General features: G+C 49.0%; 10 protein-coding genes across 10 annotated transcripts; 4 read left to right on the forward strand and 6 right to left on the reverse strand.

The window, feature by feature from the left end:
- Positions 1–135: 135 nt before the first annotated feature.
- UA08_05136 (ATP-dependent molecular chaperone HSC82) lies at positions 136–2296 on the forward strand (the record flags this gene model as incomplete). The annotated part of the gene is made up of 2 exons (XM_020267425.1): positions 136–393; positions 452–2296. The coding sequence occupies 2 exons, from the start codon at positions 136–138 to the stop codon at positions 2294–2296; spliced, it is 2103 nt and encodes a 700-aa protein (XP_020119777.1).
- Positions 2297–3534: 1238 nt separating this feature from the next.
- On the reverse strand, positions 3535–5300 carry UA08_05137 (hypothetical protein; the record flags this gene model as incomplete). Its single annotated transcript, XM_020267426.1, has 3 exons — positions 3535–3849; positions 3916–4923; positions 4980–5300. The coding sequence occupies 3 exons, from the start codon at positions 5298–5300 to the stop codon at positions 3535–3537; spliced, it is 1644 nt and encodes a 547-aa protein (XP_020119460.1).
- A 1142-nt stretch (positions 5301–6442) lies between these two features.
- UA08_05138 (hypothetical protein) lies at positions 6443–6908 on the reverse strand (the record flags this gene model as incomplete). Its single annotated transcript, XM_020267427.1, has 2 exons — positions 6443–6757; positions 6861–6908. The coding sequence occupies 2 exons, from the start codon at positions 6906–6908 to the stop codon at positions 6443–6445; spliced, it is 363 nt and encodes a 120-aa protein (XP_020119736.1).
- Positions 6909–7908: 1000 nt separating this feature from the next.
- UA08_05139 (hypothetical protein) lies at positions 7909–9659 on the forward strand (the record flags this gene model as incomplete). Its single annotated transcript, XM_020267428.1, has 4 exons — positions 7909–7989; positions 8062–8092; positions 8159–8300; positions 8366–9659. 4 exons carry the CDS (start codon positions 7909–7911, stop codon positions 9657–9659), a joined length of 1548 nt encoding a protein of 515 aa, XP_020119828.1.
- A 65-nt stretch (positions 9660–9724) lies between these two features.
- UA08_05140 (hypothetical protein) lies at positions 9725–12362 on the reverse strand (the record flags this gene model as incomplete). The annotated part of the gene is made up of 6 exons (XM_020267429.1): positions 9725–10013; positions 10106–10482; positions 10771–11127; positions 11185–11721; positions 11777–12002; positions 12103–12362. The coding sequence occupies 6 exons, from the start codon at positions 12360–12362 to the stop codon at positions 9725–9727; spliced, it is 2046 nt and encodes a 681-aa protein (XP_020119827.1).
- Positions 12363–14896: 2534 nt separating this feature from the next.
- On the reverse strand, positions 14897–15979 carry UA08_05141 (hypothetical protein; the record flags this gene model as incomplete). The annotated part of the gene is made up of 1 exon (XM_020267430.1): positions 14897–15979. The coding sequence occupies one exon, from the start codon at positions 15977–15979 to the stop codon at positions 14897–14899; it is 1083 nt and encodes a 360-aa protein (XP_020119835.1).
- A 791-nt stretch (positions 15980–16770) lies between these two features.
- On the reverse strand, positions 16771–18140 carry UA08_05142 (Negative regulator of the PHO system; the record flags this gene model as incomplete). The annotated part of the gene is made up of 3 exons (XM_020267431.1): positions 16771–17703; positions 17787–17810; positions 17901–18140. The coding sequence occupies 3 exons, from the start codon at positions 18138–18140 to the stop codon at positions 16771–16773; spliced, it is 1197 nt and encodes a 398-aa protein (XP_020119833.1).
- A 241-nt stretch (positions 18141–18381) lies between these two features.
- UA08_05143 (hypothetical protein) lies at positions 18382–19515 on the reverse strand (the record flags this gene model as incomplete). Its single annotated transcript, XM_020267432.1, has 1 exon — positions 18382–19515. The coding sequence occupies one exon, from the start codon at positions 19513–19515 to the stop codon at positions 18382–18384; it is 1134 nt and encodes a 377-aa protein (XP_020119832.1).
- Positions 19516–20048: 533 nt separating this feature from the next.
- UA08_05144 (hypothetical protein) lies at positions 20049–21535 on the forward strand (the record flags this gene model as incomplete). Its single annotated transcript, XM_020267433.1, has 2 exons — positions 20049–20841; positions 20925–21535. 2 exons carry the CDS (start codon positions 20049–20051, stop codon positions 21533–21535), a joined length of 1404 nt encoding a protein of 467 aa, XP_020119831.1.
- Positions 21536–22108: 573 nt separating this feature from the next.
- On the forward strand, positions 22109–27865 carry UA08_05145 (hypothetical protein; the record flags this gene model as incomplete). The annotated part of the gene is made up of 7 exons (XM_020267434.1): positions 22109–22609; positions 22686–23901; positions 24614–24616; positions 24654–26186; positions 26255–27286; positions 27345–27784; positions 27839–27865. 7 exons carry the CDS (start codon positions 22109–22111, stop codon positions 27863–27865), a joined length of 4752 nt encoding a protein of 1583 aa, XP_020119621.1.
- Between the last annotated feature and the right edge of the window lie 73 nt (positions 27866–27938).

Here is a 27938-nt window from a genome sequence, read left to right on the forward strand (position 1 = left end):
TCTCCCTGTGCGAGTCCGTTTATTGTTCAACTACAAGCGGTGGAAAATCTCTGAATTCGTTTGACTAACATTGCGACTTCCGGTCAGGATACCCTTTTTGCCTCCTTCATATAACCTCTCCTTTTTCTTTTCAAAATGTCGGAGACTTTCGAGTTCCAGGCTGAGATCTCTCAGCTGCTGTCTCTCATCATCAACACTGTCTACTCCAACAAGGAGATCTTCTTGCGAGAACTCATTTCCAACTGCTCTGATGCTCTGGACAAGATCCGATATGAGTCCCTTTCAGACCCTTCTAAGCTCGACTCGGGCAAGGATCTCCGTATCGACATTATCCCCGACAAGGAGAACAAGACCATCACCATCCGTGACACTGGTATTGGTATGACCAAGGCTGTAAGTGAAAACTAGATTACCCTTTGGCGTTTTAGCCGTCGCTAACACTTGTTTTCAGGACTTGATCAACAACCTCGGTACCATTGCCCGATCCGGTACCAAGCAGTTCATGGAGGCTCTGACTGCTGGTGCTGATATCTCCATGATCGGTCAGTTCGGTGTCGGTTTCTACTCTGCATACCTTGTGGCCGACAAGGTCACCGTCATCTCCAAGCACAACGATGACGAGCAGTACATCTGGGAGTCCAGCGCTGGTGGTACCTTCACTCTCTCCCCCGACACTGAGGGTGAGGCCCTTGGCCGTGGTACCAAGATGATCCTTCACTTGAAGGATGAGCAGACCGACTACCTCAATGAGAGCAAGATCAAGGAGGTAGTCAAGAAGCACTCCGAGTTCATCTCTTACCCCATCTATCTCCATGTCCTGAAGGAGACCGAGAAGGAGGTCCCTGACGAGGACGCCGAGGAGGAGACGGCCGAAGATGAAGAGAAGAAGGCCAAGATTGAGGAAGTCGATGACGAGGAGGAGAAGAAGGAGAAGAAGACCAAGAAGATCAAGGAGTCCAAGATTGAGGAGGAGGAGCTGAACAAGACTAAGCCCATCTGGACTCGCAACCCTGCCGACATCACCCAGGAGGAATACGCTTCCTTCTACAAGTCTCTCTCCAACGACTGGGAGGACCACCTCGCTGTCAAGCACTTCTCTGTTGAGGGTCAACTTGAGTTCCGCGCTATCCTCTACGTCCCCAAGCGTGCTCCTTTCGACCTTTTCGAAACTAAGAAGACCAAGAACAACATCAAGTTGTACGTTCGCCGCGTTTTCATCACTGATGATGCCACCGACCTCATCCCTGAGTGGCTCAGCTTCATCAAGGGTGTTGTCGACTCTGAGGATCTCCCTCTCAACTTGTCTCGTGAGACCCTCCAGCAGAACAAGATCATGAAGGTCATCAAGAAGAACGTTGTCAAGAAGACTCTTGAGCTCTTCAACGAAATTGCTGAGGACCGTGAACAGTTCGACAAGTTCTACAGTGCCTTCAGCAAGAACATCAAGCTCGGTATCCACGAGGACAGCCAGAACCGCCAGGCTCTTGCCAAGCTTCTCCGCTACAACTCCACCAAGTCTGGTGATGAGATTACTTCTCTCACTGACTACGTCACCCGTATGCAGGAGCACCAGAAGCAGATCTACTACATCACTGGCGAGTCTCTCAAGGCCGTTCAGAAGTCTCCTTTCCTTGACACCCTCAAGCAGAAGAACTTCGAAGTTTTGTTCCTTGTTGACCCCATTGACGAATATGCTTTCACTCAGCTGAAGGAGTTTGATGGCAAGAAACTCGTTGATATCACCAAGGACTTCGAGCTCGAGGAGACCGAGGAGGAGAAGGCCGAGCGCGAGAAGGAGGAGAAGGAATTCGAGGAACTCGCCAAGAGCCTCAAGAACATTCTTGGCGACAAGGTCGAGAAGGTCGTCGTCTCTCACAAGCTCATTGGTGCTCCTTGCGCCATCCGTACCGGACAGTTCGGTTGGTCCGCTAACATGGAGCGTATCATGAAGGCTCAGGCCCTCCGTGACACTTCCATGAGCTCCTACATGTCATCCAAGAAGACTTTCGAGATCTCTCCCAAGTCTTCTATCATCAAGGAGCTCAAGAAGAAGGTCGAGGCTGATGGTGAGAACGACCGCACTGTCAAGTCGATCACCCAGTTGCTCTTCGAGACCTCCCTCTTGGTCTCTGGATTCACCATCGAGGAGCCTGCCAGCTTCGCCGAGCGCATCCACAAGCTTGTCTCTCTCGGTCTGAACGTTGATGAGGACGCTGAGACTGCCGAGGAGAAGGAGGCTGAGGAGACTCCTGCCGCTGAAGCCACTGGCGAGAGCACCATGGAGGAGGTTGACTAAATTTGATATGGCTGACGTTGACTGATGGCTGATGTGACACGAAATTCGGAATGTAACATTTCTTTTTCCCTATCTCTCTCTGGATCGAAAATTGAGGGTCATGTTTCCAATGGTGGATTGTGACTGGCGTTTGAGCGTTAAAATATTCCTCTTTTCCCCCTTCTTCTATTAAACTACTTCGCAAAGAACACAACTATTAGTTGCTTTGATAATAGTATTTTTTCCTTCACTTCAATTGTTTCGTAACTTGTCTTTCTAGTAAGCCTTCCTAGCTAGGTACACACATGTACGTATTTTTCTCGACCTAAAATACCTAGCTGAGTTTGGAAGCCTGCATTGATATTCAATCTGCATGCATTTTTACCAACGACTAGCGAAACTATCTTATTTGGCCAAAGCAATACCTAGGTACATCTCAAATTAGAAAACTTAAAAGGAAGCTAGATAGCTAGAGGATTCTGAGTTCGTTTAACGCTTTGCATAGGATACTAAAGTACAAGAGGCGAGTACACGTACTTGTATAGATATTAGGATCAATTAATCGATCACTCGTAGGACAATAGTGATAATGACGACGATGATTGTAATGATGGAATACATGGATGAAGAGAAGAAAATAGGATGGAGAAAATGGGATAAGAATAAAGAAGACACTTGGGCTCGCTATGCTTGTAAATAAAACATGAATAGAAGTGTAAAGAGTTCACACGAAATAAGAGAGAGAAAAAAGAAGTTTTCAGTCGTGTCTTAACGATATATGATTAAGACAAGACCAGACAAGACGTATTCTAATAGGAAGACACATAAGTCGAAAAGAGACAAGGAAAAGGGGAAGGAAAAAAAAAAAAAAAAAAGTTAATACAAGAATTTTGAATCACATGAACCAATCTGATTTACTCAGTCAGCCAGTCAGTTAATTCAAGACCACGCGCGCCCATAAAATAAGAAAAGAAAAAACAAAAAATAAAGAAGCGACTTTTTCCAAACCGCTAGCATGCTTGACAGCTACAAAAGAAATCGTCACCCTAATAAATCCTTTCCTGTCGTAATAACCACCTGTCATGATGAGTAAATGACATGATGATGCCCTCTTTTTATGTATGCATATGCTGTATCGATAGTATCGTGCAAAGACTTTGCAAATTGATAATCAAATCAATCGCCTATTAATAACCTTTTGGTATCTCTTTTTTTCATCTCGGCGTCAACACGTGAGTCAAGACGTCAATGTCTCCTATTTAAGCAGCCTGTGCCTGGCTACGTCCCTTGTTGACGTTGCTACCGCCTCGTCCGCGAGATGCGAATCCACCTCGTCCCTGCTCGCGTTGGAAGCCACTGCCACCGCGACCCTGGCTGCCAGCCCGACCATCGGAACGACCACCTCGGTTAGCACCGCTGCCACCGCCACGACCGGCTGCAAAACCATTGCCAAAGTTACCGGAGCGAACCCGTCGCTCTTCTACAGTAACTTGTTCACTTCCGATTTGGTGAGGGTTGGCTGCGACAGCAGCATTGTATGCAGCCTGGTCGGCAAAGTCGACAAAAGCGCAGTTCTATATACAAATTAGTTACTGATCCAAAATCGTTCAACGAAAATTCAAGTGAAAGGCGGAACATACCCTTGCGCGATTGACATCAAAGTGACTTAGCTTTCCGAAACGGGCAAGCACGCTTCGCAGAAGAGCAGCATCAACCTTGTCGGTGACATTCTTGATGTATGCCGAATATTTCTCTTCAGTACGTGACTGCTTCTTGCCGTGATCATGACCAGCAGTCTGCCATCCGGCTCCATCATTCGGCGCTGCCTGGCTGCCAGTAGCAACAACCTCAGTTGGAGATGCTGTGGCAGGTTGTTCCTGCTGTGGCTGAGCTGCTTGTTGAGACGATGTTGCTACAGCTGTTGGTTTTGGCTGAGGTGCAGCAGGAGTAGCAGCGGCGGCGGCAGCAGCAGCAGCAGAGGCGCGGTTGTTGGAGGCGATGGTAGCCCATGTCTTAGGAACAGCCTTAGCAGGAGCAGCCTCCTTCTTCGCAGCTGGGGCAGATTCCTGAGGAGGGTTAACGGCAGGCGTGGGCTCTGGGGTCTGTGGCTTCTCGGGTTTGAGAGTCTCGGTTTCAGTGGGAACAACAGGTACGGCAGGAGTAACAGGAACAGCGGCCTTTTCATGAGCAGCGTCGCCATTAATCTGTGCAGGAGCTGCGGGTTCTTCAACCTTCTCAGGTTCACTGCCAGCAGCAACAGTTCCAACAGCCTCGGCATCAGTCTCAGCTGCAGCCGGTTCAGTTGGGACCGCAGCCTCCTCAGTCTCAGGTGCTTCGTCCTCCTTGGTGACTGCTGCAGTCTCAGGTTCGACAGGCACCTCAAGCTCAACAGCTGCGACTTCTTCCTCAGGAACGAAATCTTCGTCTTCATCTGCAAGGTATCGGAAAATATCGTTCAAGACATAGTAGCCGTTTGGCTGTTGGGCGAGAACAAAGGTCTGAGTGAATTTGCGAGAGGGCTCGGAGCGGTTGGAGATTTCTCCAATTACAGCAACGAGGATATTGTCAAATGAAGCTTGAGAATCGACGTTCAGAACACGGACTTTGCAATCTTGAAAATCAAGTTCTTTGATCTTGTCACTGATGGCCTAGGTTTTCAATGTTAGCGCATAGTAAAGCCAACCTTTGGAAGGAACCTGCTCACCTTTGCACCCACAATAACGGGGACGGCATCAGCTTCATTGCCAGAGACAAACTGTGAGCGACGTGAATAGAACAAGTGAAGCTTCTCTGGGTTGCGGCTCATGGTGGTATAATACTGTTCAACGAAGTACCAACCGACCTCGTCCTTTGGGATGTCATTCTTATTGTCGGAGGCCGGTGCATTTGATGGTGTGGAGGCGGGTACAGGATGGTAACTACCACCTGCGTTATTCATGGTGGCATGCGACATGTAGGCGTCGGCATAATGAGAGGGAGGAGCAGCGTAAGTGCCGTTAACAGGAGCCTGGGTCGTGTCCGCCATTATGTATCAGGGTTGAGTAAATGGAAAGATTCTAGTCTAGTTTTTCTTTTCTAGATTGCGTGTAGAAAATATGACGGGTAAGTTTCAACGATAGCGATGTTGTCGAAATTGGCCGTAAAATCGGTTGGGGCAAAAATAAAAAAAGTTCGTTTGCGACCTGAAGATTTGGAAACGGTTAGTGGGCATGCATATAAAGAAAAACAAGTCAAAACAAAAAATAGATAGATATACGGGACAAAGCGCCAAAAGAAATATTCATGCAAACAGGCCAGTGCTCCTTTTGCTTACCTGAAAAAGAGGCTGTACAGAAATGAAAATTGATATCAAGACTGTGCGGCGCTAAATGCGATGAAATTCAAATCCGCTGGTAGGTGAAGAAGATTCAAGGCAAGGGTATAAACCAGTTGAAGAGATGTCCAGGAGATGGATTTGAAAGAGAGTCCTTTAAGAAAAAAGAGAGAGAAGCTCTGTTTTCAAGAGAACCGCACGTATGAAAATACAGTGAGTTAGATTCGAGCCGGGTGCGATTTGCAATTTGCAACGAAGAGGCACTGATCCTGGGGAAGAGTGCGAAGGAGAATCGAGTATCTAGGAGATAACGAGGAGGAGAAGCGTGGGGATACGACGTGATGGATGGATGGGTGAAGATGCAAAGAGCGAGAGAGAAGAGAGAAAGAGAAAGAGCGATTGAAGCCGCCATCATCTCGAAGCTTGTGCGAGCTGGTCCGTGCACGGCTCTCTGACTAAGACGACAGACACCTCAGGTTGCGCCCGCCATCATATCAACCGTGTCACGTATATGCACCGCAGTTTGCTCTACATTCTCGAGAAGTCATGCATAGAAAAAAAAGAGAGAAAAACAGCCGGATCTCTGCGTAGAAGCAAGAGCCGGTAGATTGAGACAGTATGTGGATATATGCGTAGATATATATATTGTATATCAAAGGTAGATCGAAGCTATAAGTAAAGAGAGATCCAATATATAAACAGCTTGAACATCCAGACTCTGCTAGTCATAACAAGCAAGGGTAATCAATAGGAAGCGGGAAAACAACAGAACAGAGATTTAATAGGTGAGTAGAAGAACGAAGAGAAAGTCGAAACACACAACACAAAAAGGAATTCGTATTCATAGCAAAAGCTCAATTCTCCACCGCCTTCTTCTCATCCAAAATAACCGGCTTTCGCATCACGGCGTCTTGTCCAGTCATCCTTCGTCCAAGCGCGCGTTCAACCTTGGCACCGAGCGCCAGTTTATTCAAGTTATCCGTCTTTTCGGCAGTGGGCACAAATCGCTGCTTGTCTAAGGGCTTGCTTTCCAGACGCTCGACAAAGTCGGAGTATTCTTTGATTTCGGCCATGCGAGGGTCGCCGCTGGGCAGGCTGCCGGTGGTAATATCGGAGGGAGCGAGGGAGGGAACTCCGCTGTAGGTTGAGAAGCGTTTTGAGTTGCGGTTCTGGGAGTCGACGTCAGCTTCGCACAGAAAATAGGCTAAATCAATGGTATTTGCTGCATATCCGAAGACGGAGGGGGGAAAAGAAGGGAAATAAATCGCATACCGATGGAGCCACGATTGGCGTCTCAGATTCCAACGAAGCGCGAGCCATTGTATAAACGATGTTTATATATTTTATACGCTGTTAATGATGGTGATCAATGCCACGCAGGGACAGAAAGTCGAAAGAGGTTGTTGTGCTTAGTGGAAAAGATTCCCCTTTTCTTCACACGAGCGTATGCGCCGATCTGCGTTTCGGCGTAATTATTTACGGAGTGCGGCTTGCTTTGTTGCGGTAAAGAGATAGAAGGCCTGTCTTTTCCTTTATAGAGAGAAGGAGCGATGGCGGAGTCGAGAGGACAGAATCTGGGTATTCTATAGCGCGGACAACAGCAGAGTCATTCATTCATGTACAGGCAATTGGCGAGGATGAGGCCATGATGATCTTACGATGGGGGAGGGGGGTGACTAAGGTTTGCATACGGGTATTCTTACAATACCGGCGATACACCGTTGCAGCGGCTGACAAGCGAACCAGGGAAGATAGGCGTAACTACGGAACAAATTGGAAGTCTTGGTGGCCACTAGTGCATAGCTTAATTGTGGCATGTATCAGCACACGCGAGCTTTGGGCTTGCAGTTGGAAATCAGCCTGCAGTCAGCTTGCGTGGCTCAACAAGCGCAGGGGCAAAACAAAAAAGGTTTGATACGGGTACAGCCTCATACGCGCCGCCACGTGCCGCTCTACTACGTAGGCGTGTATTTTATTTTTAACTTCCTAACGGCGATTTGATCTCTTGATCGATAATTTGAATATATACCATTGTTTCGCAATGAGAATGCGACGTACTTGGTCCTTGGGCCAGTATTACAGATGAACTTGCCCGGGGCATAAGCACTGTACTTATTTATGACTTTCTAGGGTGGCTAGGGTGATGAGCTGAGAAACTGATATCCAGTCACGTGACAGTGCGTTTCAGATGGAATGATTGGTCTCAGCTAAATGGTGGGGCAGCCCCGCGCTGATTGGACAAGAACTAATGACGACGACATATTTTGAATCGTCGTGTGAACATATCTATTTGACTCCAACTGACACGACACAATACAAAATGCCAAAAGGAAAGCCCCTTCTCAAAGAGCTCAGCAATGCGAAGAACAAGTCCAAGAAAAAGGGCAGGCACCAACAAGCTGTACGCGCACCGCGTTCCAAAACTCTGTCCCCTCTTCCATTGGAAATTTATCGACTCATTAATAAACAACAGAACCCAGAAACTGCCGATGAATTTTTAGCCGGTATGTGTTTCCACAACGAGACCAATACAGAAGACGGCACTAACTCGCCAATCTGTTCTATTTAAGCCGGCGTTGAGCAGGAAGAAGGCGGCGAGAAATGGCGAGCTGGCGACGCTGTCAAAGCTATGCGGTTCTTCATGCGCGCCATTGAAATTTATGATAATGGGCTCACCAAATTCCCCACATCGTTTGATTTGGCGTACAACAAGTGTGTATTCAATCAATCGAACCCAATTTCAAGTCGCAAACTAATTAGGATCGATTTCCTTCAAGAGCTCGCGTCCAATACGAAATCACTCAGCATCCCAAACTGGCTACCCAACTCCCCGCACCGCAGATGAAAATCCTTCAGATCGCATTGCAGTCGCATCGGGACGCCCTCGTCCTGGACCAGGATAACGCAGACGTCTTATTCAACACGGCCCAGGTTCTGACCAGTCTTGCAGAGGCCCTGACCGAATCTAAGCGCCCCAGCGAAGGTAAAATCCAGGAAGCAATGAAATATCTGAATGAAGCATTGGAGTTGTTTCAAAGATGTTTGGTACTGCAGGAGCTTCGATACACTGAGTGTCAAGAGGATTTCAAGATGATGGATTCGGACAACAACGACGATAATGATGCCATGCCGCAAAGCAGTGGTGAGGAGACGCCGGAAGAAAAAGAGAGAGAGACAGCGTCGGAGAAAGACCAAGGGTCAGACTCGCCGGTCCAAGAAGAGTGGGCCGCAGTGGTAGAGCCAGTGACTAAAAATACACTGGTCGACACTGCTGTTGCACAGCTGGAAACTTTGGCAACTTTATGTAGCCTTCTGGCCTTGGATGGCGGCAATGCTTTGGCTTGGGTCGAAGAGTACTCATACGACTTATTAAGAACAAAGATCGCAGCTTATGTTCAAGGCACCGATAGGGAACAGGAAGTCGCTCTTGCTCGTGCGCGATTTTTGGCAGCCCTGACCGAGGTATTATATCGGAGTGGAAGAGTTGATGTAGAGACGTACCAAAGGGAGCTCAGTGGTGCATTTCCACCCGAACTGAACTTGTCCGACGATCCCGAAGGTCTTTGTAGCAAAGCCGAGGCTCTCACATCCTTCAATTCCGCCATTGCAGATATTCCTCCTACAAGTAGTATTGAGGAAGGGCAAAGGTCACTGATTTTGCGCTGGCAGGGATTAAGTGCAGCCTTGGAGGAATTGACCGCGGCTTCGAAATTGGCGACAGCTGACAACGTGTCAAAGATTCATATTGCAAGAGGGGACGTTGAAATGGCACGGTGGCACCTGGGCAGGCCGCCTTGGAATCACGCAGCGGCACACGAGAACGCCGCAACGCTCCTAAAGAACGCCCAAACGTACTATCGCGGCGCCGCTGCATTGGCGCGTAGAGATGGCGATTCGGAGCAAGAGAAGGAAGGCTCCTGTAAGGAAGCACTTGTTGCAGCTCTCGCTGGTGACAAATCGAAGCTGAATCAGCTTAAAAGCGCTGATGCCGAAAAGGCATTTGCCATTATGCAGGATATGGTCGAAGACAGCCTCGTAGCGCTAGCCGACGCAGAAGCTCTGCTCACTTGATATGTTTGATGCCGAGAGACTGTACATAGCAGTTAAGAAAAAGAAAAATTAATAATGTCGGCTCTTCAGTCCGCTTTTCTCACTTCCTCATCTATCAGCAAACTCTCCTGTCGCAGACTGTGCGCCTTGCTGTACTGAGTCGATGTTTTAGCCGAACCTTCCAGGTCAGCCATTACAGCTTCCAGTCCCGAAAGCAGCGACTCGATCTCCTGTCGCTGGGCTATAACTCTCTCTGCAAGCGCTGCATTCTGAGACTGTGCCTCCTCAAGCTTGGCGTTTAGAGCACTTTCGGCTTGTTGTAGATAGGGAGTCAGGTGAGCTCGATATAGATCATCTGCATTAAGCATGTGCGGACTGTTTTCCTCCATCATTAGTACAGATTTCCGAACAATAAAGTTGTCCAAAAAAAAAAAAAAAGGTGAGATTGGCGCGGGGTTAAAACATACGGCACAGCAGTCTCACTCTCGCCCTGGCTTTTGCGACGCCTGGCTTCTCCAACCAATCTATCTAGCTCATTCAAGCCCTTGATGACATCGCGCTCTTTGATGATGTCGTTGAACTCAGCCGTGGCACCTTCCTCTAATTTAGCATTCAATTGACGATGCACTGATTCCAGACTGGCGGGCACATGTCGCGCAGGCGTCGGGAAGCAAGCAGCAAAGTTTTCGTATGAGTTTGATTTGAGGGTCGCGCGAAGAGCCTTGCTGTAGATATCCTGCAGACGAGTTGCGCGCGGTCCTGGAGTCAAGGGGATCGGAGCAGGGGGTGGGGGAGAGGGGGAAGCGGCTGGAGGGGCTTGTTGTTGCTGTTGTTGCTGTTGTTGCTGCGAGGGTGTCATGGTAGTCATTCTAATAGAGCTGCTAACAGATGGTTTCCATGGACGTCTCTCTTTGCTGTCAGATGGCGGAGATTCCGGGTTATGCGAAGATTAAGAATCTCTGCTGACGCGACGCGTTCCAATTAAGTTAGCGGCCCCGCTCCTATTGGCCAGGGACTTCTTTCTTCTCGCGACACTTCGACTACAAGTTACAACAATTGACGATGCTTGTATTCTTAATTTCTTTATATTTTCTTATTTATAATGCTCTCTTGCAGTACAATCAACTTATACCCCTTCTACTCCTGCATCATCTCTCGCTAACTGCGTCGTACTCTCCGTGTCGCCAGAAGCCGCCGAATGCTGCGGTCCACCGAGGCCTGCTGCGTCGTGGTATCGACGAATACTCTCTCTCGCAACAAACCGCTTCAATTTCATTGCTGTGTTGACTCTACAAGACGACTCTTTTGGAGGGCGATGGGCGCGCCAGCGTCGAGCGAAATCCATAATCGTGGACCAGGAAACAGCAACATAGATGATGCTGTTCCAGAATCCCTGCAAGGGAAGCACGAAAGCAGAGACAAACTCGAGTCCGAAGTTGGCGTCTTTCGGATATACAAGGCTGTATACTCGGTTTATAGTCGATGGTACCTATTGATTGTTTCTCCGTTGGTATGTATTCATGCAAAGGGTCCAGGAAATACCTACCCATGTAACCAGCAAAGCAATAAAGTACAACATGGCGTATTTGCAATACGCGAATGCCGCAGAATTGACCGGATTGACCTCGGTCCGCGGTAGACGTCGGGAACCCGACGAGAATTGAAAGCTGGAGCTTCTCGCTTCTGAAGTCGCCGACGGTGGCTCTGGGATATCCTCGCCCCTTTCAACAGTCACCGAGTATGCGGGATAATGGCCTAGAGAAATCCTTCCCTCGGGTTTTCCGACTACCTGCTCATTCATGGAGGTGCTGCTACTGTTGCTGTTAATATGGCCGTTGCTGTGGCTGTTCGCCGCCTCGCTGGTGATATGAACGACTTTGGATGCATGGATCTCAAAGAATTTGTTCAACCGAGTCTCCAAACGGACATCGTTATTGAAGCTCCGAAGAAGCCGCCGTTTTCGAGCTATGTCAATGCCGACGTGCGCGTAGATGGCGAAGGTGAGGAGGATGACGGACCAGACTGGGCCATAGAAGACTGCAATGCGGAGAATGTCCCAGTCGATAGACACCCAGCACCATAACTGATATCAAAATAAATAGCTGACCCACCAGTAGATCAGGATGAGAGATACTAACCGTCGCAGAGCCGTAGATAGGTCCCTTGGAACTGGTGGAGACGAAAAAGTACACGAATGGTGGGATGAAAGGCAAGCCATAACACAACACGAGGTATTTCCATTCCAGATTCCTCAAGCTTGAAGCATCGTACTTGTGGAAAAACGTCAAATAGACGTTGAACGCCATGGCAAACGTCCATAATGCGTCGGCGGGCATGAACCTGCACCACCGCTCACTGGTCAGCCTGCGTACATTTATGGGATGGGTAATTGAAGCATCACCCAATATTACAAGGCTCATGAAACCCATGGTTGGCGAAATAATAAACACCTATTTCTGCTTACCACTGGATTATAAAAGCCTGAAACCGGCAAAGAGTAGTCGCCTTCTCGCCTCTCACAATGGCAGAACGAGAGATCAGCGTTCCAACGTTGGTGAGAATGTTGGCCCAAGAGGCATAAAACACGACACGATTGATGGGTTTGCGAAAGGCCTGTGAGCTCAGGAACGTGCCTATCACGACGGTCGTTCCGATGACCGAGAGGATTGAATTTGTCCTTTCAGCAACCGTGATGGCGGCGAGTTCGTGATCGGTCAGCGACATTTTTTGTTGTTGTCTTGTGTATTATATGAGTATTAGCTGGATAGAAGGGGTTCGGGTTGATATCTTCTTCTTTCTCCCTGTTTTCAATGCGACAGTTTCATAGATGCTTGGGCGTCTTAGTCTAGCTATTTTCATATATAAAGACTTCTTTTCAGGGGCAGGTCTTATCCTCTAAGGAGACAGGGACACGCCTTCATTACTGACAGGATTGATCAGGTAATTTATCTTCGGGTTAGATTTGAAGGAGGGGGATTTACTGAATATGCAATCAATCAATACGATTTGATATCAGTCTGTGCAATCCGGGGTCGTTCATGCCGAGGTTTGGATTGCTTGACATCGGAGATATCTGTGACACGAGGCATAGACTATATCACAACTAATATCGGATATATTCATCAGCGTTCCATGCCATCGCATATATATAACGTCCATAGTTGCAGTGCGATGCAATGCATGCCCGGGATCGCCAATGGGCCTATACTACCTTCTTTCACCAGCAGCCTGCTGCATTGATGGTCTGAGTAATGTTTCACATGGTGCAACCATTTGCAATGTTTTGTGCCTGTTGACAAACTTGGTTGTATATATATTCATATCTTGAATTGCTCAAACGTTCGATTCTGTTTGCAGCTTTGAACTTGAACCTGGACAAGCGGGGAGATTTTGACAAAGACTTACGCACACGACGTTTGTAATCATTTATTTCTCTTCTTCATGAGACGCACAAATATAAAAAAGGACTTGATAGGAAAGTGTGATTGGTCTCCTTTCCCATCCCACGGACCTACAGCGCACGTTACCTGCATTAGGGCTTTGTGCCACCCGAGATCAACAACACGACTGAAAGAATGTAATCATACCTGTCCATACGTGCAACTTGCGATAATAATGGATGAGACATGGCAAGGCTTGGAGCAAACAACGGACCTGACCAGATGTATCTGTTGTTTTGTACATGTGATAACAAGGCTGAAAGCTGAAGTTTCCAAGTTTGCCCCTGCAGGCTGTTTAAAGATCTTTGTTTTCGACCCTATTTGGATCACTTTCCAAGGTTGCTGAAGATACCTAGGTAGAGAGAGAAACATACATAGACCACCATACGTGCTCGATATCAGCATCCTTAGACCTTTCTGTGAACGAAGCCTTTACAAAATAACCCCGCTATTACTGCTGCTGCCCCAACAAGGCATATATATGTGTCTTGAACAATCAACAATCAGACCCATTCGAGTCCAATTTTCAATACACACTAATCACCTGGGCACATCAAGGGAAAAACTCCCAATCTGGCCCGTTCCTTAGGTGATAAATTCTATTACATTTCTACCTAGGTATCTAAATGTAGTCCAATTCTAGAGTTACCCGTGCCATCGCCGAACCGAGTCAAACCAAACAAGCGGAGTCTCAGGTAGTATTAGTTCGATACAACCTTGAACTCGATGGCTCATCAGGCCAGTCAGTTCATCTCCGTCAATACATGACATCCATGTGTGACGGAAGGGTTCACGTTTCCGGCGATCTTGCCCGAGAGCTGGATTCATCCAGTCTATGAATCTATTTATATGTCGTGTCCAGAGTGGAGGAAAATAAGATATTCAAGCTCAAATATCGGCGTTGAAGACACATACATGTAATCCGGATGGTAAATCAACGCATAGACTGAATAAACCCAAGATCCCTCCACCCGGTACTCCATCATTGACCTCATAATAATGATGACTGCCTTAGGGAGAGCACCTGCATATTTGAATACCTCAGTAGTGAACAAATGCAGGGGTGAAAACGAAGACATCAAGTGTAATACCAGTCAAGAAGTGAATCCCAATGAACGGTCAATGCCTTTTGCTTTATCAAATTGATGATTTACTTGCTATAATTTCTCCGCTAAGCATAGCTTTGCACTTAATCTATCGATCATTTTGTCTGACTTGTCAACTGGTCAAGACCAATAATCACCACCACCACTCTTCCAACTAGTAGTAGCAAATATAGACTCATAAAGAAAATACATCAGAAAAATATTACAAATTGCATCGATTCTAAATGGATCTTTGATAACGTCCATGAAGTTACATTCCTCAACACATGCCATTGCTATAGACTCCGTTGAAAATGAAGAAAAGAGTGTCGGCTATGTACATATACAACGATGGCTTGTACTCTTGGCCAACTATTGAATACTTGAGTCTGGGAATTACATGTTTGCTAGATACTTTGCTCCTTGCGAAGCCATGGGCAGGCAATAATTCGTATTTTCTTACATTTGTTAGGTACATAAATAGGAATAATGATGCGGATTGTTAAGCTTGATTTACAGAAGTAGTCATCTTCGGCGCAGACGTACGTGTTTGAGCAACAAACCCTAGTCTTCCAAATTGGGCAATAACCGTTCACGCAACAATTCCTAAAAGTAGCTGACAGCAAAACTCTTTCACTTGAATGTAGATATATATGATGTATAGAGGCTGCACAGAGACGTTCTATTATATAGCCTGACTATCTACTAAAGCATTCCACGTAACGGTATAAACCTAAAGCTTGGACTTGATAGGGTCGATTGCGTTTTTCTTGGCAACCAATAGGGGGTCCTCAGCCTCAAATGGAAATTCAGGGAAATCAGTGTCTTTCACACCAAAGGTCGCAGCCATCAATTCCCTCGGTATGGCAACACCAGCGCTCCGGAAACCTACATCCTTGGGCATGGGGTTATCGAAGAAGATGAGGAAGTGAATGTCGGACTCGAGAGACTCGATCTGATGCGGGTATGCGGCGGGGAGGAAGTAGCATTCTCCAGGCTCGAGGTAGTATGTGTCGACGGAGCCATCGGGGTCCATGATGCTCATCCTGGCACGACCCTTGTGCACGTAGCCCATTTCCACGGTGTCGGGGTGCCAGTGTGGCTCGCGCATGCCACTGTCCTCGACAGTAAGAGAGTACATGGCCATGTTCTTCAGGGCGGGCCAGAACTGGCTACGAGCCTTTTTCGCAGATCCGACGCCCGGCGCAGCTGTGGGCGGTTGCTGGCCCTCGATGTCGAAGCGGTGGGAATCTGGGAAGTGGGCTGTAGTTGGAATAGTGGCCCTGGCTGGCTTGGAGGAAGGGTGACGCTTGAAGATGTGGCGTGGCTGCGTGGTACGCGAGATGTTTTTGAACACCTTCTCGTCAAAGTCATAGGTGTTGGCCATGACAGCGTCGGTGAATGCACCGGACGATGCGCCCAGGAAGAAGTCCTCGGGTTCCTCGTGGCGGAAGCAGATGATCAACTCCGCCTCCTCGTCACCGACGTTCTCAAAGACATGCAGAGAGCCAGCCTCTATGTGAAACATCTCGCCCGCATCCATGGTGAAGGTCGACATCTTGGTCCCGCTGTCAAGGATTGAGACTTGGATCTTGCCCTGGAGCAGGTAGGTCATCTCATTGGCGTTGACGTGCCAGTGTGGCTCCCGAATGGCTCCTGGCGCAAGCACAATTCGTTCCATAGCCAAGTTCTTGAGGATCGGAAAGTCCTTCTTGGTAACCTTGGTAATAACGCCATCCTCAGATGCGAAGAGGGGCTTTGCGCCACGGAGGTTGTACTTGTGGCGCGGGGCCCCGGGGATAATCGTATTAACCATGTTCAAAGGTGGAATTTCTTTTGCACTGAGCAAACAAGATGTTTGGACGATGGAAAGAGCCAAGGAAAGAGCCAAGACACTTTATATATGCATATCGCCATACGGATAACACGGAAGGGCGTCCAAGGTTTGGTCAAGCTTTGGCCGATCTGGCGATGACGTCTCTTCCATCGCCGTCCTATAATCTGGAGAAGCGAAGCGGAGAGTCGACGCGGGTTCTGCTGAAGTGGAGGTTTGATGTAAGCAAATGCTGAGGGTTTTTAAATCTATTGACGTCATGCTTATTCGGGGCTTGACTATTTTCTGACCTTCAGGGGACCTTGAGGACACCCAATGACTGCGAGTGCTGTCCGCCTAGTCCAAACGACTAGATAATGGCGACCGTGGATCATGGCCAGAACTTGAGTGTGAAATTTTACCAGGGGAAACCTGAGTGGGAGTGCCCCTTTTCGATCCATCTCCCACAAAATATCCTGAGTATAGGCAGGTAAATACCGAAAACTTAGAAAATAAAAATATCATTATACGTACCAAGAGAAAAAGAAAGCCAAGCTACCTAGAAGAATAGATACGTATGCCCAAGAAGAGAATAAAAATAAACCGGGAGTGAAAAGATAAATGCGTAGACAGGCAAAAAGGAACAACGAGAGAGAGAGGTCTTCGGGTATCAAGTGCCAATAATTTCAGGGTTAGGAGGGTTTCTCTTTCTCGTCAAAACGCCATACCCGTGTTTTCTTGTTTCCTTCATATAGTTCGTGAAGTATAGGTACTAAATCTGAAGAGATACATATTTAGTATCCCGGCTGCGCTGCAACCATCCCCCCGTAACCTCCCGACAACTGTGATTGCTGCTGGTGGTGATGCTGTTGCTGGTGGTGTTGTTGTTGTAACTGGGCCTGCAATTGTGGCAGATCATTAAACCAGGGATGTCGTAATGCGTCTGCCGCGCTGATCCGCATCTCTGGCCGTAGCTGCAGCATGCGAGTAAGCAGGTCCAAGCCCAGTTGGTCGATTTGAGGCAGGATGAGCCTCAAGTCCTGAGTGGCATAGACATGGAAGTTGGGTTTATACTCGGGAAATTGCGATATGCCGGGCCATGACCGTTCGGATGGAGTCCCCATTAGTCGAAAGATTTTCTGCAGTTGATCCTCGTTGGTCGTACCGGGAAACAGCGGCCGGCCAGTGTACATCTCAGCCATGATACAGCCGGCGGACCAAATGTCAATGCTAGTGTTATACGTCCTGCTCCCGAGAAGCACGTCCGGGGCGCGGTACCAGAGCGTAACGACCTCATTTGAGAACGTGTTGACGGGGATACCAAAGGCGCGTGCGAGACCAAAATCGGCAAGCTTGAGCTGACCCTTTTTATTGATGAGCAGGTTCTGGGGTTTGAGATCACGGTGCAGCACGCGATTTTCGTGGCAAAAAGCAATGCCTCGCATGAGCTGGTGCATGAATGACTTGATGGTAACATAGTCGAGCGAGCCGTGGTCTCCCTTGGTATCCATGTATCGCTTCAAATCCCGGTCCATAAACTCGAAAACGAGCATGAGCTTGTTTTCCGTGTGAATCACATCGTATAGCGAGACGATACTTTCGTGTTTCAGCTCCTTCATCAGGGAGATCTCTCGGATGGCCGTGGATGGCGTGCCTTCCTCCGAATCCAGGTGAATCTCTTTCAGGGCGACCATCTCGCCGGTCTGTCGATTGCGGCCTTTGAAAACCTATATTCCCGCGCAAAATTCGGCATTAGTGGCGAGATTCAGCTAATATGCGAACTAGAAGGCATGTTGGCTGATTGACTCACTGTGGCATAGGTACCTTCACCAAGCTATGATAGGTAGGAGAAAAAAAGAAGTTAGCATGACATGGGCCCCAGGAGCTTTTGGAGAGTGTGGTCGTCGTGGGGGGTGTCTTTTACCTTCTCCAGCTGCTGGAAAGAACTGGGCTGCTGAGGCTTGTCCATGCTGGGCCGGTGTGCTGCTCTTGGTGACGGGTGGGCTTGGGTGTGCGTATGCGGGGGATTGGCAGGCGTGGTGGTGGTGGTGGTGGCAGGCTGAGAAAAGAGGAACGAGCTGGGAGCAACGAGAGAGGGCGAGATATTCAGGCGAGAACGAATTGGCAGCGTGCTGGGTGTAGTCGAAGGATGGGGAGAGGCCATGTCCAGCTAGTCGAGCACGCATATAAGTACGAACTACTAAGAAGTCGCTGAAGGAGCCCTTTGCAGCCCCGCGGCTTCCCGACGCTCGCCCTCTCTCTGCCGTGCTCCGCCAATCAGCGCCCACAACGCGGCCATCCTGCCTGCGCCATCTGTAAGGCTTCTATTTTTACGTTCCAATATTTATTCTGCATCGTCGCGCCCGCCCCTTGACCATTTCTCATTCCTTTCTATAGACAATAAGCTATCGCACTATCTGCAGCCGCGACGCCACCTCGGGCAGCACCGCCTCGCTCCTATGATCGCAGCGGACGTGGTTGCGGTTGAGCAGATCCCCGAGAAGCTGGCTCTCGTTGCGCACGCCGCCTACATTGATGATCCCCATCGCCATGCCCCTTTTGCGCGCCCGGTCCACTAGTCTATACGCCGAATAAGTAGCCAAGCTGCTGCCCATGATCAGCAGCCGGCTGGCCTCGTCAATGGCCTCTTCGGCTGCACTCCGGGCGGCTGGGCTCGTCGACTCTCCGAACATGGTGACGGCCGGCTTCAAGATCCCCGCCGTAGACGACGGTGACCATGCGCCATCTGACTCTGTCTCTACGATGGCCTGAGACGGGGGCTTGTCCTTGCTGGGCGAAACCAAAGGTGGGTGTTCCAAGCAGTGTGGACATGCCGGATAGCGAAAACTAGAGTATGGCGCATGGGGAAGATCCACGTCGCCGTCTGGATTGATCTTCAGGCCTCGCTTGCGCTGCTTTTCTGGGTTGTTAGTATCTAGAGCGCCCGACTCCAACATTTCATCCAAGAAGTCCGCCCAGGCCGGATTAAGGCGTGCAAGAGACTGCTGAAACTCGTTTCGCGGCACCAAGTTGTGGCAATTGATACATATAACCGACCGCAGGAAACCGTGTAGCTCGATTGTCGACAGACTAGGGTGCGCAACCGGATGAAAGGAATCTACATTCTGTGTAATCACCCTGCTGACATATCCCTTCCTCCCGAGCTCGGTGATGGAGTAGTGTGTCGAATTCGGCTTCGACTTCAAGAGTCCTGGCCATCCCACGTAGCTTCGAGCCCAGTATCGTTTCCGCGCTTCGTGTCGGGTGACGAATTCATGGTAGTAAGTTGGTCGGTACGCCTTGTTGCGAACGTATGTGCCGTTGTCTCCTCGATAATCCGACAGACCCGACGCTACCGAGATGCCGGCACCCGTGAGGATGACGGCTTGGTGGCCATTGATGCCGTGCAGAGAGGGCGACGGGGGAGCGGTGAAGAAGTTGACAAGGCTTTCGATCGCACCCTCAACACTGCTCGCAGCCTTGGGGAAGATGATTGCGGGCGGGAACGGCTGCGTGTAAGGGATTCTCAGAGGAGACATGGAGGCATGGTCGAGCACCGATCATCAATCAATGCATGGGCTGAAGTCATCAATGTACTGCAATCATGTACGTAGTTATGTACAGACGTAGGAATGGAGGAGTGTGCCGTGGGTGTCGGTGAAACTCAGATAGGACGATAAGCGCCAAGCTTGGTTTGGGGTCGGAGTTGGATTGCGGAAGCGGCCGTGATGTCACTTTCTTTTCTTTGTAAATATCTTCGATCACAGAGAGACTGCAAGGTCTTTGCAACTTGCACGAGGGGAGTGGCACTGTCGATATGCCAACGTCTGACTGTCAAGCGTCCAGATCAAGCCATAGCCTGAGCAGTAAGGCCATCCCGGCGGCTCAGAAGCCGTTCGTCGTCCCTGCCGAACTCGGCCGTCGCTCGCATGTTCCCAGCCCAGTCCAAATAGAAAGAAATCCCCGACAGAGAAAGGTAGAAGTGGAATCTTTAAAAAATATATAAAATAGCACGCTCTGGTTCTCCTGCTGCTAACCTAGCCAAACTACGCCCGTGATTAGCGCCCCGACCATGAGTCTTCTGCCGCCGCTGCGAGGCGGCGGCCAGCTGCAAGGCCGCGTACTTCCAAGACAATTTACGTTGCATCGCAGACACTCAGGATTCCCTCAGTCACGGACATTGCGCTCGTCCAACACCCACAGTCTGCACCAGAAACTTCCACCGTCTCGCTCACCACCTCCATCCCAGCTTCCACTGTTCGTGTGGTCTCCGGCTGCCGCGAGGGCGGCAGTAAGAAGTTCGTTGAAATCCGCAATGGCTACCACTCAAACCAGAGGCCATGCTGGCCATCACCACCATCATCACGACAATGTTTACTTGACCTCTTCCAATAAAAAGGATGCCGGAGTACGGATAACGCGAATTGGCTTGCTTGTCAACTTGTCAATGGCCATTGGCAAGTTCATCGGCGGCTACTTTTTCCATTCGCAGGCGTTGATAGCAGATGCGTACCATGCTTTAACAGACATGGTCTCCGATTTTATGACCCTCAGTACCGTGGCCTGGTCCCTGAAACCTCCAACCGAGCGATTCCCCAATGGATATGGGAAAGTGGAGAGTTTAGGGGCCTTAGGTGTCAGCTCTTTGTTACTTGTTGGAGGTGCCCTGATGGGGTTGGATGCAGGCCAGGCTCTTCTGTCCCAATTTGCTCCAGAGATATTCGAGGCGCTGGAGCGTGCCGGCCTTCTTGTTCATGGTCATTCGCATAGTCATGACCACGGAGCAGAAGTGCTCGGGCCGAACATTAATGCTGCCTGGCTAGCTGCAGGATCTATTGTGGTCAAGGAGTGGCTGTATAGAGCTAGTAAGATTTTTTCTTTCTTTCTCTTTTGTTCCGGATATGTCTTTACTAACAATAGAATTCACTAGCCATGAAAATCGCAATAGAGCGGAAATCTTCCGTACTGGCCTCGAACGCGGTCCACCATCGAATTGATTCCCTCACGAGCATCGTCGCCCTAGCTACGATCGGTGGCGCACACATATTCTCCAATGCGGCTTGGCTTGATCCCGTCGGGGGTCTCATCATCTCCTTGATGGTTATCAACGCAGGGTGGACGAACACGAAATCGGCCCTTTTAGAGCTCGCTGATACTACAGTGGATGAGGAGATCAAAGACTCGGTTCGAAAGGCTGCTTTGAAAACAATCACGCAGGCATCCGGTGTGCAGGATATACAGATTCGGGATATTCAAGGGCTCAAATCCGGACAGAACTACCTCGTGGATATCGAAGTAGCGGTCGCAGGCTCTACGACTGTGCAACAGTCTCGACAGATTGAGGAGCTGTTGCGCACTGGCGTTGGCGTGAAGGTTCGCGGAGTACGACGAGTCAAGGTTCGCATCGTACCTCAAGAGGTGGAGCATATTGATTTCGCCGAGGAATTCATTCCTGGTGATGTGAGCTCTCGAGGAAGCCCCGAACCTGAAGAGCACGAACATGAGTCGGGTCACCAGCACGATGCCAACGGCCAATCCGAATTGCATAAGCGACGTTGATTATATAACATGAGCCTCTATGAAGATGATAAAAAAAATAAAACCACAAAGTTTATTCAGGGTTTTCCGTCTCAGTCCAATTTACTAATAAAACAGAACAGAGCAGTTCAATCAAAGGAACACCGTGGTTATTGAGATGCAACATGGTGCATGTATATAAGAAGTTCTAGAATAGTATATAACTTGGCCCATCTTATTCTGACCTCAGAACTACATGGTTGCCAAATGGCATTTGAAATGCGATTGCTTCTAATAGTAGTGGAATGCCAGGGACTTAATCACCATGTTTACTCGTAATGGAAGGACCGGTTAAATTCAGCAAGGCCGCATTTAGCCGGTCAACTACATGCGTGGGGGTGACTGACATCACTTCAAGTTCTCTTTGATTCCACCCACTTGTCCAACATATTGACCCAAGCCATATATTCTGCATATCCAAGTCTTGCGTGTATTGAAGAACCAAGAATTTTGTTCCTTCGCCCCGCAATTGACTGCAGGTTGAACTGGCTTTGCAGCCCTTATTTCCCCATGTTTAGCGAACCCTGGACGAGGTAAATCTGAATTCCAGCAACAATGGCCACCAAGAGCCCCTTATACCTCGGCTTCGATCTCTCAACACAGCAACTCAAGGGCCTCGTGGTCTCGTCCGAACTCAAAGTCGAGTATGAAGCCAAATTCGACTTTGACGCGCACTCGCGCGGATTCGATATCAAGAAGGGCGTCATGACCAACGAAGCCGAGCACGAGGTCTTTGCGCCCGTGGCCTTGTGGCTGCAAGCGCTGGATTGGGTTCTGACCAATTTGAAAGAGCAAGGATTGGACTTTACGCGTGTCAAGGGAATTAGTGCTGCGGGTCAGCAGCATGGCAGTGTCTACTGGAGCAGGGATGCAGGACGCTTATTGCGCGATCTGGATAGTAACAAGTCCCTGCAAGATCAACTTGCCGGTGCTTTCTCGCATCCGTTTAGTCCCAATTGGCAGGATGCGAGTACCCAGAAGGAGTGTGACGAGTTTGATGCTTACTTGGGTGGTCCTGAGGTTCTTGCTCAAGTGACTGGTAGCAAGGCGCATCATGTAGGTGCCTCCCCTCTCTCTGTCTCCCCCTTCCAAGAGAAAGGCATCATGAGCTGATCTATTTGTCATATTATAGCGATTTACTGGCCCCCAAATCCTTCGCTTCCAGCGCAAATACTCTGAGCAGTACAAGAAGACTTGGAGAATCTCGCTTGTCTCTTCCTTCATAGCGTCACTTTTCCTGGGTGACATTGCACCCTTTGACATCTCGGATGTCTGTGGAATGAACCTGTGGAATATCAAAGCAGGCTCGTGGGATGATCGCCTACTCAAGCTTTGTGCAGGGAAATTCGGAATTGATGACTTAAAACAGAAGCTTGGAGATGTACCGGATGACGGCGGGCTTCATCTGGGGAAGATACACAAGTACTTTGTTGAGCGCTATTCGTTCAGCTCAGACTGTACGATCATCCCATCAACCGGAGATAACCCGTCTACGATCCTTGCATTGCCCTTGAAGCCTTCTGATGCAATGGTATCTTTGGGAACATCGACTACATTTTTGATGTCTACACCGGTATACAAACCAGATCCTGCCACGCACTTTTTCAACCACCCCACAACGCCTGGTTTACATATGTTTATGCTATGTTATAAGAACGGTGGCCTTGCGCGAGAGCATGTCCGCGATGCGATCGATAAAAAGCAAGCTGGAGGAAGCGCTGCGGACGGTCCATGGGCAAATTTCGATAAAGCCTTACTGGAAGTCCCCGCTCTAGGCCAGAGGACCAAGTCCGATTCCATGAAGATGGGCCTTTTCTTCCCGCGCCCAGAAATCGTGCCGAACTTGCGCGCTGGCCAATGGAGGTTCAACTATAATCCTCAAGAGCAGAGCCTTGAAGAGACAACATCCGGCTGGGATATACCAACAGATGAGGCGCGCGCCATTGTCGAAAGCCAGTTCCTATCGCTGCGACTGCGCTCGCGAGGACTCACCACTGTTCCCGCCGAAGGGCTTCCACCGCAACCCAAACGCGTCTATCTTGTCGGTGGGGGATCGCGCAACAAAGCTATCGCTAAACTTGCTGGGGAGATCTTGGGCGGTCACGACGGGGTATACAAGCTCGACGTCGGCGAAAACGCATGTGCGCTCGGTGCAGCGTACAAGGCTGTTTGGGGAATCGAAAGACAGCCAGAGCAGACGTTTGAGGATTTGATCGGCAAGCGATGGCATGAAGAGGAATTCGTCGAGAAGATAGCCGATGGCTATCAGCCCGAGGTTTTTAACAAATATGGCGTTGCAGTAGAAGGGTTCGATCGCATGGAGCAGCAGGTATTGCAGCAAGAGGGGCGTAAGTAGAAGCAACGTGTAGATAGAAGAGCCATTTTCTTTTTATTTAATCTATTCGTGTTGCCTTTGAATTCCACAAGAGAAGAAAAAGAATCCAGAACAAAAGACAAAGATAATCCAGCGATGACGTGGGCAGCCCCCAGTCCCGATCAGGCAACGGGGGACGTGCCTGCCTGGAGGGCAAGGGGGGCCTAAGGCGGCAGGCGCAGGCGGGCGGTGTTTCCACTTTTGGTTCTTTTTTGCACAAAACAACCGACGGAGCTCGATATAATTCTTCCTTCAACTCCAACTCTCCAACAGACCCTCCGCAGCCACGCCAGTGCCAAACCATCGCTTCTGCCAATCTCGGTAGTCGTACACTTTATTCTATCCCCACCTCTGTTGTCCCGTCCCGCCTGCAAAATGGCTCTGTAAACTTCACCTCGGCCGGCTTGACATGATTTCCTTACATCGATGTGTTCGATACCTCGCTCCTTCGCACACAACAACTCATCGCACCCGTTAAAGCGAGCACCCCCAGACATTCGTTCCTCGAGAGTCTCCTTGACTCGCCGAGGCAGCTTGGCAGCTCTACAATGGAGGATCAGGTAATCACTCTATCCATCTAGTGACGACATTTTATCCTGCCCCGCCCCCTCCATGGATAATCACATCAACTTATTGAGGCTCTTTACATACTAGCGCTAGTACTGACCGATCTCTCCCCGTGATAGGTAGTAAGTGCCATCGAGATCGCCTCGAACCCATCTGCAGACCAGACTCTCAAATCACAAGCCTTCGAATTCCTGAATCAGCTCCGTGCCGACCCCACGGGATGGCAGGTTTGCCTGGCCATTTTTACCAGGACGCCGCGTCATTCGGAGGTTACTCGCCATGTCGCACTTGAAGTCGTCAATAGCGCCACTCAGTCGGGTCTGATTGACTTGCAAGGCTTGCAATATATCAAAGATGGGTTAATGGGGTACCTGCGGCAGATCTATGCAGGAGAAGGGGCAACCCCTGATGGCGCCGCAATCCAGAACAAGATCGCTCAAACTATAACATATCTATTCTCTGCCCTATACGCTAATGGATGGGAAAGCTTTTTCGATGATCTTCTGGCCTTAACCACCAGCGATCCGTCCACAAACATTCGCAACAATCCCCTCGGTGTTGTTTTCTACCTTCGTGTCGTCTACTCAATCCACGACGAGATCGGCGATGTTCTACTTCCTCGGTCCCGCGAAGAACAGGACAAGGCAAACACTTTGAAGGATCTGATTCGGCAACGAGACATCCATAAAATTGCCGGCTCTTGGAAGGACATCCTATCCCAATGGCAAGAAGGCAACGATCAAATTGTGGAAATGTCCCTCAAAGCCATTGGAGGCTGGGTCAGCTGGATTGATATTAGCTTGGTGGTCAATCAGACCATGCTCGATCTTTTGTTCCAGCAGCTTTCTCGTGCGCAGAAATCCGATCTCCGGAACGGAGAGGAGAAAGTACGAGATGCGGCTATTGACGTTTTCACCGAAATTGTGGGCAAGAAAATGAAAGCAGAGGACAAAATTGACATGATCATCTTTTTGAATCTTGACAGTATCATTACCCAACTCTCGAACAGCCCTCCCTTGAATGAAAACCGCTTCACCTCCAAGTACGATACCGACCTTGCCGAAACCGTCGCGAAACTTGTTAACATAACCGTCATTGATATTGTCCGTGCTTTGGATAATGATGCAGTACAAGTTGAAACCAAGGAAAAAGCAAATAACTTGCTGCAGACTTTCTTGGTCCATGTTTTACGGTTCTTCTCTGACGATTACGATGAAATTTGCTCTACACTCATCGTTTGTGTGTTGGATTTGCTGTCTTACTCGAGGAAAGTCTCCAAGTCGAACACCGAGATTCAAAACCAACATGCTCCAATGTTATTGCCTATTTTAAAAGCTATAATTGCTAAAATGCGATACGATGAAACATCATCATGGGGGGAGGAGGACGAGCAGACTGAAGAAGCTGAATTCCAAGACCTTCGCAAGCGATTAAATAGTCTTCAGCAGATTATTGCCACAGCAAATGAGCCTCTTTATATAGATGTTGTATCCGAGGTGGTGGGAACGACTTTTGAAAACCTTCGCCAATCAGGGGGTCAGCTTGATTGGCGTGACCTTGATTTAGCCTTACATGAGATGTTCCTTTTCGGTGAACTTGCCGTTAAGGCTGGGGGTCTTTACTCCAAGAATAAGCCGAACAGCATCGCTGCTGAGAGACTCATTGCGATGATGGCCAGGATGGTGGAATCTGGTAAGCCTCGCCTCCCCGCCTCTTACGGTCATAATATTCTATTCTGCGTACTGAGTACGGCCATATAGATATCAGATCTTTCAATCATCCTGCAACCCAGCTGCAGTTTATGGAAATCTGTGTGCGCTACAGCACCTTTTTCGAACACCACACTCACCTCATGCCCGGCGTGCTAGAGAGTTTCCTCCAGTTCGCTCACCATCCGATGGAGCGGGTGAAGACACGTTCCTGGTATTTATTTTACCGCTTAGTCAAACCCCTTAAAACGAAGATTGGTAATGTTGCCGAGACGGTTATTGAAGCGTTGGGTGATCTGCTGGTCATTCGAGCGGAGCTCCCTGCCGAGGGCGACGATGGTGATGATATGTCTTCAGCGGATCATGAAAGCTCTGCGGATGCTAGGTTCACTAGCCAGCTTTATCTTTTTGAAGCCGTCGGGGCGTTGTGTTCGGCCCCTCCTGTTCCAGGCGACAAACAAGTTGTGTACGCTCAGTCTGTAATGAACCCTATCTTCGTCGACATGGAGAACAATCTGGCATTAGCAAAGTCTAATGATGAACGTGCACTGTTGCAAATACACCACGATATCATGGCTCTCGGAACCCTTGCCAAGGGATTCTCCGACTCGACACCGGGCTCACAGACATCAATCAGCGCCGCACCGACTTCCCCTGGAATCTCTGAAGCATTTGGACAGGTTGCCGAGGCTACACTGATTGCTCTTGAATCGCTCAAGGGGTCTTTCAATGTCAGGACCGCAGGAAGATTCGCATTTTCTCGCCTGGTTGGCATTGTTGGACTGAGATTGCTCCCCCAGTTGCCAAGGTGGATTGATGGACTCTTGACGGAGACATCTTCCAAAGATGAGATGGCACTCTTCCTACGGTTGCTAGATCAGATTATATATGGTTTCAAAACAGAAATATATGGGATACTTGATACTCTCCTTACGCCTTTCTTACAGCGGGTCTTTGCTGGAATTTCGCAATCTACGGCAGGAACAGACGATGAAATACAATTGGCAGAGCTGAAGCGGGAATATCTAAGTTTCCTGTTGGCATTGTTACAGAACGACCTCGGTTCTGTTCTTGTCAGCCAAGGTGAGTTTTACTGATTTGTGTTCCCAACGCACTAGCAATAGCTGCTAATGTGAAACAGCAAATCAATCGATATTTGATTCCGTCATCACCACCATTGAACATTTCATTAAAGATATCGACGACCCCACGACAGCCAAGATGGCGTTCTCTGTCCTTTCAAAGATGGCTAATGCTTGGGGCGGTTCGGAAACAGCCAAGGACGGTGCTACACAGAGTGCTATACCAGGGTTCAATCAGTTTATGTTCACGCGGTTCTCTCCGTTGTCCTGGGCGCTACCAAGCTCTGCTGGATTTAACTCCAAGGATGGTCAAGCCAGACAGGTTTTGCAAGAAGCTGGAGGGCTACAGCAAACGATCTATGCTAAGGCTGGCTCGGAGTATATTGATTATCTTCGCGGTCAAGAGCTTCCTGGAATGGGCATGGGACCGGACCTAGTCGGAGAATACTTGAATGCTCTGACTCAATTAGACAACAAAGGGTTCCGTTCCTTTTTCCTGGTTAGTCGGACTCTTTCCAAAATGTAAGGACGTTACTGACATATACATACACAGTCTTTTATCCAACGCCTCAGCTCTTGATTTCAAATCTTCACAATGCCATGACTGGTTTTGCTAATACTATTGCGAACATTTTAAAAAAGACTTACGACCA

This window comes from Talaromyces atroroseus (genome assembly GCF_001907595.1).
Source record: "Talaromyces atroroseus strain IBT 11181 chromosome Unknown scaffold_6, whole genome shotgun sequence".
NCBI classification, from domain to species: Eukaryota; Fungi; Ascomycota; class Eurotiomycetes; order Eurotiales; family Trichocomaceae; genus Talaromyces; species Talaromyces atroroseus.